The 12,251-nt window shown below is 42.9% G+C and overlaps 1 protein-coding gene, 1 long non-coding RNA gene and 1 other non-coding gene across 4 annotated transcripts in view; 2 read left to right on the top strand and 1 right to left on the bottom strand.

Annotated features, from left to right (window-relative positions):
* Positions 1 to 12,251, top strand: part of LOC142665994 (cytochrome P450 2A13-like) — a 121,332-nt gene that overhangs the window by 98,674 nt on the left and 10,407 nt on the right. For both annotated transcript variants that reach the window (XM_075845839.1, XM_075845840.1), the window contains 3 exons: positions 1,571 to 1,733; positions 8,420 to 8,569; positions 10,159 to 10,319. In XM_075845839.1, coding sequence (XP_075701954.1) covers positions 1,571 to 1,733; positions 8,420 to 8,569; positions 10,159 to 10,319 — 474 coding nt within the window. The remainder of the gene's footprint in view (positions 1 to 1,570; positions 1,734 to 8,419; positions 8,570 to 10,158; positions 10,320 to 12,251) is intronic.
* LOC142665997 (uncharacterized) overlaps positions 1 to 12,251 on the bottom strand; it is a 77,568-nt gene that overhangs the window by 12,231 nt on the left and 53,086 nt on the right. The window lies entirely within an intron of this gene.
* On the top strand, positions 10,516 to 10,701 carry LOC142666874 (U2 spliceosomal RNA). The gene has a single exon (XR_012851762.1). It is a non-coding gene; the product is annotated as a U2 spliceosomal RNA (small nuclear RNA).

The raw sequence follows: 12,251 nt of genomic DNA on the forward strand, positions 1-12,251 counted from the left end.
TCAGATGCACATGCTAAATTTGTCCTTATTGAACCAGTAGCAATAAGTGACCAAGAAAGTGCTATACGTCAGTACATCTTGTTTTGGAGGACGAAATAGCGCAGTAGACTACACTTTTGCATACTAAAGGATCCCACAAAAAAAAACATACTGCGCGGTATATATATATTTTTTTAACATGGGAGTCTATGGGTGACATATGCCACTGCATGGCATACGTCACAGGTATAAGTTTAGTGTATATACATGGGCTTTTCAATAGCGTTTCCTGATGTATACCTTAAACAAATACAATTATAGTCTATGTATAAGTTAAACGGATGCTTAACAGTGGCATCTGTCACCTATAGACTATAATGGTATCCGTTCAACATATGTCATGAGCGTTTGTGAAGTATGCGTTTAACAAATACCATTAAAACTCTGTGGTGACCGATGCCACTATTAAGGCATCCGTTACGGCCTATGTTTAACGTATACATCAGGAGCTTTTCCTGGCGCATATATTAAATGTACGCTAAAAACTCATTGTGCACTTAATCGGGATGAATACCAAGGCTAAATCCAAACCTTGTGGAAGAGGGTAGTTCATGAACATGTTAGTCCTGAGGTATTTGCAGGTTCAGTGGACACTGGTGGTTGTGTTGCGGAGTGTTCCTTGTTGATATAAAAAAGGAAGGAAATTCTAGTCATGAGGTTCACTGTAGTCTTTAGGGGCACAAATTATGGCACTGAGCTGAAGTTGCTTACAAGGAATCCACCCAAAAGACGCCAAGAGCATCATGAGGCTTGAGATGAAAGGATACCTCTTGGGGCAAATATAAAGCGTAAATGCGTAGTACCTATGGGACCTCCAGGTCCTGGCATTTATCTAGGTGAGTTTTGGAGAAAGGCCAAATACCCATATGTGTTTTTGTACAGGAAAATGTGGCGTTATTAAAAGCATTATGTCCTGTGCTTTATATTTTGTGGCAGAATGTTAATAGAGTTTGGCCAAACTTTTAAGCCTGTTTTTTCTTTTGTAACGATTTCTCCTCCATGTCCAACCTCATCAAGAATGAAAGTTTCAATGGACCTAAACATTTTGTTGGCCCATTCCCCTCTGTATTGTGTGAAATAACATATTAGCTTAACACATGGGAACGTCTTTCATACATGATGGGACCACCTCTTGACCACCAGGACTCTCCTCCTACATGATTGGACTATCTGCAGACACCAGCTTAGTTCTTTGTAGCTAGGGAAGAGTAGGTTGTTGACTGTGGCTTGTGCCATCTTGCGTGAAACAATTACAACATCATCTTCATTGTGTTCCTGTGGTCAGATTGTATAGAAGGAAGTGCATGCACATTTGGTCCCATTAACATGTCTGGTCTCAGGCGGTCTCTTACATATATTTTTTTTCTATGTTTTAACTATCATAAAGGGGTGGGGCTTAACTTAAGGGTGTGGCTACATTTTACTTTGTGTCTAATTAAGTAAAAATAAATTAGAGGAAGGTTCATTTTTTTTAGGCATTTTCCTTTTTTGGAAGCCAATAAAGATTTACATTTTAGGTTTCCTCTTACAGCTCTCCAAGCAGTATGGTCCGGTCTTCACCGTTTGGCTTGGTAACTCACCAGTGGTTGTACTCTGTGGATATTCAGTGGTTAAAGATGCCTTGGTAAATTATTCACATAGATTCAGTGATCGTGGACCCTTGCCAATATCAGAGAGATTGACTAAAGGATATGGTGAGCACTATAAAAGTGAAAATTTGACCTTTATTTTTGAACTTTTGTGACAAATTTCTGCATCAAATAGTATGTCCTATTTCTATGTTCTGCATAGATGAGAAGTTGCCCAATAACAAAACTGAAAATGGTGCCAAACCATCATGATAAAATAGATCCAGTTGTGTGGTGCCTCCCAACTCTCCCCTGATGGCAGGGAAAGATGGATTTCATCATAATAGATTTTAGTATGCCCTGGCAGCGGCCTATTTCCCTATATCCATTGAAATAAAGATGCACACTCGGCCAAGCTGAGTTTGTATGTTTATGGTGTAGTCGGCTGTATGGTTAAAGAAAGGGAACCTGTCACCAGCAATTCACTTGTTAAACCAGCAATACCTGGTGGAAGTGGGTGAAACTTAATTTTTATGTAACCTATAATTATCTTCTAAGTAGGCTCTGTACCTTTAGTATTTAGTTTTTTAGTGTTCTTGTACCATATGTTAATGAGCATAAGAGAGTCACATCCTCAGTCGAAAAGAGTCATATCTTCATTCGTTAAACCTTTCTTAGTTTACCCCACCTCCTTACTTTTGATTGACAGCTCTTTGCCTTCCCCAGCACACACTAAACTCAGCGCTTACGCATCGATGACCTGTTCTGGTGCGTACGCACAACGGAACACCATAGCGGCGCATGCTCAGTAACTAGATTTGAGGCCCGGACGAAGCAGGGAAGGGTGTCGGACCATACATTATTGGCCAGTTTTTGGCGGTGGGTGGGCATTTGAAGAGGAACGAACAAGATTGACTTTTTATTACCATAAAAGGCGCACAATGTTTGCAGACCGTTATTTACGGTTGGAGGAGTAGTTTAGGAGAGGGGATAACGGCAATGAAGCTTTAACAGCAGCGGCCAGTGAGGGTTGAGAAGAGTTTAATAGGTGAAATGCTGGTGACAGGTTCCCTTTCATTCCTGTGCATGGCAAGGTATTGTATCCTCCTTCTTTGATTCAATTTGGTCTCATATTGCATTCAAAACCGTTAGAAATTTAAAAAAAAACACTTTTACTATATATGTCTGAGGAAAAAGAATCAAGACTGTAGTTTGGTCGAGGTCCCAGGACTACAGTGCCCCGAGCTAGTCCGGTGTTTGGTTTCCTGGACACACTTTGACTCTTTTTTTTTTTTTTTTTACCACTCTCTACCATATCTTCATTTCATGATGTAGAATAACACTATAAATACTTCTGTTCTCAACTCATTCGCCCCTCTCACACACAATTGATGAAACAATAGACCGCACACCAACCGGACAAAAAAAATGGGGGCAAGCTTCCAGTGTTGTAGAAAGAAAACCCATTCCAAGGAAGACTTTTAATACATACAAACAAACCACTCTCCACTTCAAATCTGCTGAACAGGACTACCTCACTCATCATATCATCTGTCCCACAACCACAAAGCATTTTTTTTTAACAGTTTTGAGTTCCTACTTCGTGCCCCTTTGCCCTCTCCCACATCTCTCATATTAATCTACTACGAGTTTGTGAATATTAACAGGTTTTTTTCGGCGCTCGTTTAAAGGTCCTTAACACAGGCCAATGTTAACTGGATGGGGACGAAAGATCGCTAATATGATTTTTCGGTCTCCATACAGTTTACATATTGTCGGCAGCAATGGTGGACACAGATAGCTGAGGGCCCCTGTGAAAAATAGTATAAGGGCCCCTTGCTCTCCAATATTTCATCATAAATCACCCCCTTATGTATCTCTAACAATCCATCAGGAATTGTTAGCCATTAAATTCATAATCTCAGGCATTTACATGCAATCTAACAGACAAAAGAAGGTTGCTTTGAGGTGACAGTGGGCCCCCTTATCTACTGGGCCCCTGTGCAGCTGCACAGGTTGCACCAATGGTATGTCCGCCCGTAGTCGGCAGCAGATACCCTATGCTGCCAATAACGATAATTTTTAGGGCTACATAAAAGATGGAATCAGCCGACAAACAAGTGTTTGCTCATTTGTCATCTGATTGCTGCCCTGTTCACAAAGGGCAATGATCAAGAACGAGCGTTAGGCCCATGTAAATGGGCTGTTAGCTGAGGACTTTGCACATTGTTCAAACACAAGATTGCCAACATTAGAGAGAGCTTCAACTTACAGTCCCCAAAACCTATGTACACAGCTGCTTAGTGATCTTCCCCAAAACTACTTATCTGCCATTACTAATGAGGTTTCCACCCTACTTTCAAAATCACACCTGTGCACGAGCCAATTCTATCCCGCGTCATGCCTGACCTTAGTACTGTCTATCCCATCCCTAAACCATCTCCTCAACCTATTACCAACCACTGGCATCTTCTCTTCTTCATTTAAACATACAACCATCACTTTTTAAGAAGCATTCCTCGACCCGTCCTCTTTGTCCAGCTTTCTCCCCATCTTACTACTTCCCCTTGCATCAAATTTTCTTGAACATGTCCACCTTGAACTTTCATCCCACCTCTCATCTCGACCATCTACAATCTGGCTTTCGACCTCACCACGCTACCGAAACAGCCATAACCAAAGTTACTAATGATCTGTAAATTACCAAAACCTCCCGACATTACACTGTGCTCCTCTTTCTAGACCTGTGCTCTGCCTTTGACACAGTTGATCACTCATTGTTATAAATTCTCTCTTCTCTTGGCATCACAGACTTGGCCCTCTTCTGGATCTCTTCATACCTCAACAACCGAACATTTAGTGTTAAGTTGTTCAAGGCTCTGTCCTGAGACCCCTACTCTTCTCCATCTATATCTTTTGGCCTAGGACAGCTGATAGAATGCCATGGCTTTCAATACCACTTCTATGCTGATGACACTCAAATTCACCCTACTGACCCAGATGTTACCTCTTTCTGCTATCCATAGTACCAGAGTTTCTCTCCACTATCTCTTCCACCTTTTCCTTACGCTTTCTGAAACTCAACATATAGAAAACTGAATTCATCATATTTCATCACACTCAACCCCCTTTACTAGAACGATCACTCTCAGTTAATGGCTCCAAACTTTAACCAGTGTTTAAATTCCACTACCTCAGGATAACCTTTGATCACTGCCTCTTGCCGCCTCTACCTCAAAAACATTTCTTGAATTCACTCTTTCCTCATCCTCAAGTCAACAAAAATGCTTGTACATGCCATCATCATCTACATAGTGTTTAGAAACCGCTTAACGCATTGTCATGTACATGTATGTGAGAAGCATTAAGGGGAAGGATGGAGTGTGATCACAGGCTGAGCGCGCTCCATACTCAGAGGGTGTCGACTGTGTGATACAGCCGACACCTCACTGCAACAAGTGGAATCAAAGATCACTTTGTTTCCGCCCATTTAACCCCTTAGATGCCACAGTCAATCCGGACCGTGGCATCTAAGGCATTAGAAAGAGAGGGGCGGTCCACCGACAGCCCATCGCACCTCCCGCAACGTGATCGTGAGGTGACAGTTGTTATCGCAGCCTAACGAGGGCCCCCAGGTCTGCCATCTTTGTACTCTTATTAACCCCTTTGCGCACCCGGACGTGCCATTACGTCCTGGTGCGGGGGGTGAAGTTTGGAGAGCGCTCCTTATGCTGCAGGTGTCGGCTGTGTTTTATCACGCTCTTCTTGGCTGTTTAACCCTCAAATGCTGCGGTCGATCGCGACCGCAGCATCTGAGGCATTGAAAAGAGGGGGGCAGCCCCCTCCGACAGCTCATCGCCCCCTCCTGCAATGAGATCAGGGGGGTGATGACGGTTGTCATGGCAGCCCAGGGGCCTAATTAAGGCCCCCAGGACTGCCTTCACTCTGCCTCTGTTAAGCCCTGACAGAAGACTGTAAAAATTACAATAACACTGCAATACATTAGTATTACAGTGTATTGTACCAATTGTATCTAATGATTGCTGGCTCAAGTCCCCTAGGGGGGCTAATAAACGGTGTCAAAAAAAGTGAAATAACGTTTTTAGTAGTGAAAAAAAATAAAAATATTAAACACACAAATGGATAGAGACATCAAGCAAAGCTCTCCAGGAGCAGAATCCCCGGCTACACGGGGATTCCGCTCCTTCAGGCAGCTACAATGGCGCTAGAAGATTGCAGAGCAGGGAGATACCTCCCTGCTCTAGCTAAAGTGGTGTCACTACCGCTGTAGCAGCGGCTGCTAGCAGTGCCGCCAGCCATGGGGGGCCCGTTCCAACGGGCGGCAGAGGCGCCCTCATGCCCGGTGTCACCACGAGCAGCCGCTATGGCTGCTAAAGCGGTATCGATGCCACAGATTAAATAAGCGCCTGAGTGGAAAGGCTGCTGCTGAGTCGCGGGCCCGGGCGTTTCTGAAACAAGCAGGGGAAGAGAACCAGAGCAGCTCCCCCTTCCACCTGCTGAAGTGATGCGCCCTGTGCAAAGGCACAGGCTGCACACCCCTAAGGCCGGCCCTGTCCATTGTGACACTTATCCGTCACAGTATTGTGGCTTGTTACACAACGCAGATGTGAACAAAGTCTTATACAGTATATTACATATATTCTAATATTTACTTAGGCTTCGTTCACATCTGCGTCAGGGCTCCGTTCCGACGGAAAGCTCAGAAGGAACTTGCTCCCCATCAGTGTATATCAGGCTTTTGTATAAAAGACAACCTCTAACTTCTCCTGATACATCTGTTTTAGTAAATACTTGCATTTCCAATAATATAAAAATTCGGAAGCCTTTGTTCTAAGTACTCTGCATTGTGCAATTCCTCTGTTATTCCTCAGGGAAATATATGGACAATTTGGTTCTTTTACAGCAAAATTGTAAACAATTCAGTGAAAAACGTAATTGTCAGATTAACCCATTAACGACATGTCACGTACTGGTATGCGACAGCCATTAAGGGGAAGTATGGAGCGGGTCACGGGCTGAGCTCGCTCCATACGCAGCGGGTGACAGCTGTGTTATACAGTCAACACCTCACTGCAATGGGCGGAATCAAAGATAACTTTGAATCCACCCGTTTAACACCTTAAGTGCCGCGGTCAAACGCGACCGCGGTATTTAAATTATTAGAATCAGGGAGGCGCTCCCTTAAACACGCTATCGTGCCGCCGTGCCGCCGCCCCCCCCGTGGCACGATCGGTCATTTACAGTGATTGTTATGGCAGCCATGTCTGCCATCTTTGTACTCCTTTGAAGCCCGGCCTCCGGCAGAATCACGATATACTGCAATACATTAGTATTGCAGTATATCACGCTCACGCAAGCGATCGCTGGTTCAAGTCTCCTAGGGGGACTAATAAAAAAAAAAGAGTAAAAAACTGTTAAATAAAGACTCGTTTGTCGGATGATAACATCTTTTATATGGCCATAGAAATGGTTGCTTGCGGTAGCACATTTCCCTGAGTATCCTTCGTCCCCATTTTCCCAATCATTGCCCTGCAAACAAGCGCCGATTGGCAAGCTGTATTGTCGATCAGCACTCGTTAAAGGTGGTAAAACACGGGCGAATAACTGCCAATATAATGTTACCTTTAGGGTCTTTTTACACATGAAGATAATTTTTTAAAAAAGAGTGCCGATCAATATATTGAGTCCTTGACATTTAGAACACGTGCATTTTTATGTAACAATAATCATATATTTTTTGGTTAATTAGATCGCATTTGAGAGTTTGTTTTTCTGGCCAACAATTCCACACATTCTATCTCGCCTCGATGACTGTGTACACAAGAGGTTTTACCGCTGACGATGATCTTTAGGTCATCATAAAGGATTATATTATAGACAAACAACCAATTTCTTGATGACCTTGCAACTGATGTTTATATTTACACTGGGAAATGATTGTGAACTTTTATTAGATTTTACGATTTTATAAGTGATATTCGCTCCATGTAAAAGACCCTTAACAATTTGGTTGTGCTTCTGTAATAAACCCTGTCTGGACTTCAACTTCCTCCTCCCGGCTGTCGTACAAACTCTTGTGGTGGGTCAGTTAGGGACTGCTGTCTGGCACATGCACAGTGCACACAGCCATCCAATTCAACCAAATTTTAAAGGTGTGCTATTTGAAAGAGCACCGACCTTGGTGTCATTTATAGGTATTCTATTCCTGCTTGTGCGGTTATCTGCTGTTCTGTGAACTTAAATTTGGCAAGACTTGTGGTAAACCATTTGTATTTCACACTGTACCACGTAACTGATCTGTCTGAAGATCGTTATCTGATCTTCAGTTTGTAGGACTTCACTCCCGTCTGCTCCACAGAACCGTGTGACATGTCTGACCTCTGTTACTGACTTCTCCTAGGCTGAATATATCTGCTTACTACTATACCCCCAGCTCATTGTACTAACCTCACTGGTACATTATTACATTGACTTACGACTATCGTTGTTCCTAGCAACCATACCTCCAATCTGTCCCCATTTTTTTGGGTTCTATCTATGCTAGATACCATCCAGAGAATCAAACTTCACAAGTTTAGGGCACTGAAGTCCTGGGCCCATCTGAGTACTTCCACCCAAACCTCAGTTGTGGAAAAGTGGGGTCAGATAGATGAATTTTCCCATCTGGATAATCTGCCCAGGTGGGTCGGAAGTACCTAAAGAGTCTATTGTAGCAGTAAATGCCCTGTTGAAGGGCTATGGCTTTACTGCTCTCTGATTGCATCACTCTTGACTTCTTTATATTGATTTAGGTATCATATCTACCAATGGTGAGCACTGGAAACATTCAAGACGATTTGCTGTTGCCACTTTAAGGAATTTTGGAATGGGTAAAAGATCAATGGAGCAAAGAGTGCAAGAAGAAGCTGAGCATCTTCTCAAAGCCATAGAAGCTACATGCGGTAAGATTATTTTTGATCAAGCCCCTAAAGCTGGCCGAATGACAGATATTCCTTCCAATCCCCCCATACTCATGCCAAGCATGCATGTGTTCTCAATTAGGAAAGGGGTATGAGCCGCTGCCAGACACCTCTGACAGTGGCTTATCCCCCATGAGAACAAAAGGATCGGCATGTTGTAACCCAACATGCCCGATATTTTTTCCCCTATGATTATACCTTTTATGGTACATGTAAACTCAACAGAAAATTAATTTATCCCTACTATCTAACTTCTAGACACATTAGAGGTCACACACAGTATTATAAATCTGTATCAATTCTACATTTATAGAAATATTCCCAGTTATTCTTGTTCTGCCTTGAGTTCCTCTGGTTCACATCACAGGGCTTTAACATGTAGGTCAGACACAGGGGTGGACACAGACCACTAAGGACCCCTTTCCACCGGCAAACCTGCAACCTACATCGTCTCCAAAATGAATACATAAAATATCAGTGTACTATAGTCTTAATTTCCCCAGCAGTAATGGGTAACATTCCTGGTAATCTAGCATAGTGAAGGGGTTAATAGTATCATCCCTTGTGATCTAGGGTAGTAAAGAGGTTTATGGTGACATTCCTGATGGTCTTCAGCAGTAATGGGGTTAATGTTAAGATCCCTGGTAAAATATCTATCGAGGCTGGTAAATTTATATCTAAAGGCAAATTGGATAAATACACAAAATGTGTGGAATGTATGCTTCTATATTCAAAATATTTGGGAAATGAAATTGTGAGATTATTGAAATGTAATAATCACACAATTTCTTATTTTTTTTTAGAAGTCCCCCTAGAGGATTTTACCCAACGATCGTTGGATCGCTTAAATTATATACTGCAATACTATGGTATTGAAATATATTGTGTTTCTTTCAGTGACCTATGAAGCCTCTCTGGAGGCAGGGCTTCATAGTAGTACAAAGATGGCAGACCTGAGGGACTTCATTAGGCCCCCAGGCTGGCATTAGATGTCGTAATTGACCGTGGCATCTAAGGGGTTAAAGCGGTGGAATCAAAGTGTTCATTGATTCCGCCCGTTGCAGTGAGGTGTCAATTGTATTACACATCCGTCACCTGCTAATTATGGAGCGAACTCAGCCCTTGAGACCGCTCCAAATTTCCCCTTATCGGCTGTCACGTACATGTACGAGGCATGTCGCTAAGGGCCCTTTAAATAGGCCATTGTAAACTATATGGGGACGAAAGATGGTTAATACGATCGTTCTGTCCCCATACAGTTTACATATTTTCATATTTTGACAACTATGATTTTCAGGGCTGCATAAAATATTTTTCTCATTTGGCATCTGATTGCTGCCAAGTTTACACAGGACAATGATCGGGAACAAGCATGTGTCCGGTCATTGGCTTGTGTAACTGGGCAATGAGAACATCTCTGGTGGTCTACAGCAGTAAAGAGATTAATGATAACATCCCTGGCAGCCTAGCCATATGATAACTTTATAAGGATACTTTGTGTATACATGGAGTTTTGAGAAAGACTTCCCCAGACTGATAGATGATATATGACATTTTTGTTTTGTTTCCAGGTGAAGCATTCAACCCTTATACAGTTCTTGGACGTGCGGTGAACAATGTTATCAATTTGGTTGTGTTTGGCAGAAGATGGGACTTTGAGGATGAGACATTCCTGAAACTCCTGAACATAACAAATAATCTGTTTAACTTTGTCCGAGCTCCTCTAGGAATGGTCAGTGCCATTGTTTTTATTACTTTTCAAGCAGCAATACTGAATTTCAGGCAAAATGTTTCCAAAAAAGGTCCCTTTTCTGGAAGCTTTTTGGGTGAAGAATCTTCAGATGAGCAGTAATCTACTTTTAGTAAATCCATATCGATGTGTTTTGCTACAGTCCATTTTATGCCTATAAATGCATTCACAGTAACTGAGCCCTGCGGCTTTTTGGCTAAGATCAAGTGTAGTATCTGTTCTTATCAGTGGTTTGACGGAGCCGCTAAGATGGAGCCGGTACGCTATACACAAGTTCGTTTTGGGTCCTCTTACACGGCCCAACGTAGGCAGTGTAAACGAGCGCTGATCAACGAGACAGTTAGTTGAACAGCGCTCGTTTGCTCCTTTCACAGCACTCGTTATTACGATCACTCGTCCCCATACGTTTCTATCATGTCGGCAGCACACAGTTGTTTACACCGGGAGATGTGCTGCCGACAACGTTAATATTTTTGGCTGCATAAACAATACAATCAGCCGATGAATAAGCGCTTGCTCGTTCATTGGTATCGTCGTAATCATATTGACCCGCAGAATAATGTCAAAATGCAGTTTTTACCGGAAGGTAAATGCCGTAAAAATGAAATGGCTCGGCTGAGAGTGGGTCCTGCATGTCTCTGACACACAGGATGCTCCTAATATCGATCTTATCTAAATTACGGGATACTTAGTAACTGTATCGTAAATCATAAAAGAGAAAAATTGGAATAAAGTCAATTCGAAAGTTGCTTAAAAACACATTACATTGATTTAATTACCAAAAAAAAATATATATTTCCTTCCAAAGGTGTACATAGCTTATAACTCCAGAAGGGAGTTATGACCTTTCCTGGTTCTAATTGCCAGGTCACTGTCCCTCGAATAGTCACTGATTATGCTTCAATTCCTTCAGCAAATTTGCTGCCAGACAGAAACTAATCGTAGTCAGAGAACAGGTCAAGGGTCAGAACCAGGAGTAGGACAACAGGTACCAGGCAAGGAATCGAAGGGGCAATACAGAAACAAAATCCAAAAACAAAGCCAAGGTCAGGGTTAGGATCAGAAACTAAGAACAAAAGGTGTCCCTTCAGCTGCAGAAGAGGACTACAGGTCAGAGTCCCCTTTAAATAGACCGCCTGGGTCAACGTTATACAGAAGCGCCAGTTGCCATTGCAACCAGACGTAGACAGCAGCAGGAAGGAGGAGAGCTGCAGACTGGAGGAGCAGGCCTATGGCACACGCCGCTGTAACTGGGAGAGGTGAATAACAACTGTGTTCACTTTTACACATGTTTGCTGTCAGACTCGAGAGTCCTGCTATCTGGTTGAATTAAGCCAAGCGATTGTCCCAGGTCTATAGGGCCATTCACTCCTTCCTGATCCAGACCCCCAGGAACTTGATGAAGTCCAGTTAAATGGTTAAGGACCAGAAGAGGTCAGGATCAACTAAGCAAAGAGCATAGCCTCCGACCGCCCGCAAATGACCTTTGCCTCCAAAGAGCTATCATAGAATACTGATCTGCACATAAGACAGTCTTGTCGTCTATGTACCGTGAGTACTTGGCCATTTGACAGTCTTGGTGCGGAGATCCCTATGACCTTTGTATTTGGCCAAATAGACTCCACAAAGAGCTCAATAACACAATCAAAAAAGTGAAATAGGGGAGCCTTATTTGACCTCAGAGAGGACCATAAAGAGGTCAGTCTTCCAGACGTTTTGCAAGCTCTGTGCTTATGTCAAGGTACATAAGATTGGTTTGAACCTTCCCAGCAAACTGCCCATGGACACTTGTGAACACGATCAAATGCCTTTTCCTGGTCATGACTGACTAGGGCCATGGACACACGGTGGTCTTTGATGTATTGCACAGTCCCTAAGGGAAAGGCTGTCTGAGACCTTGCCACCAGGATTGTT

This window comes from Rhinoderma darwinii, chromosome 13 (assembly GCF_050947455.1).
Source record: "Rhinoderma darwinii isolate aRhiDar2 chromosome 13, aRhiDar2.hap1, whole genome shotgun sequence".
Lineage (NCBI taxonomy): Eukaryota > Metazoa > Chordata > Amphibia > Anura > Rhinodermatidae > Rhinoderma > Rhinoderma darwinii.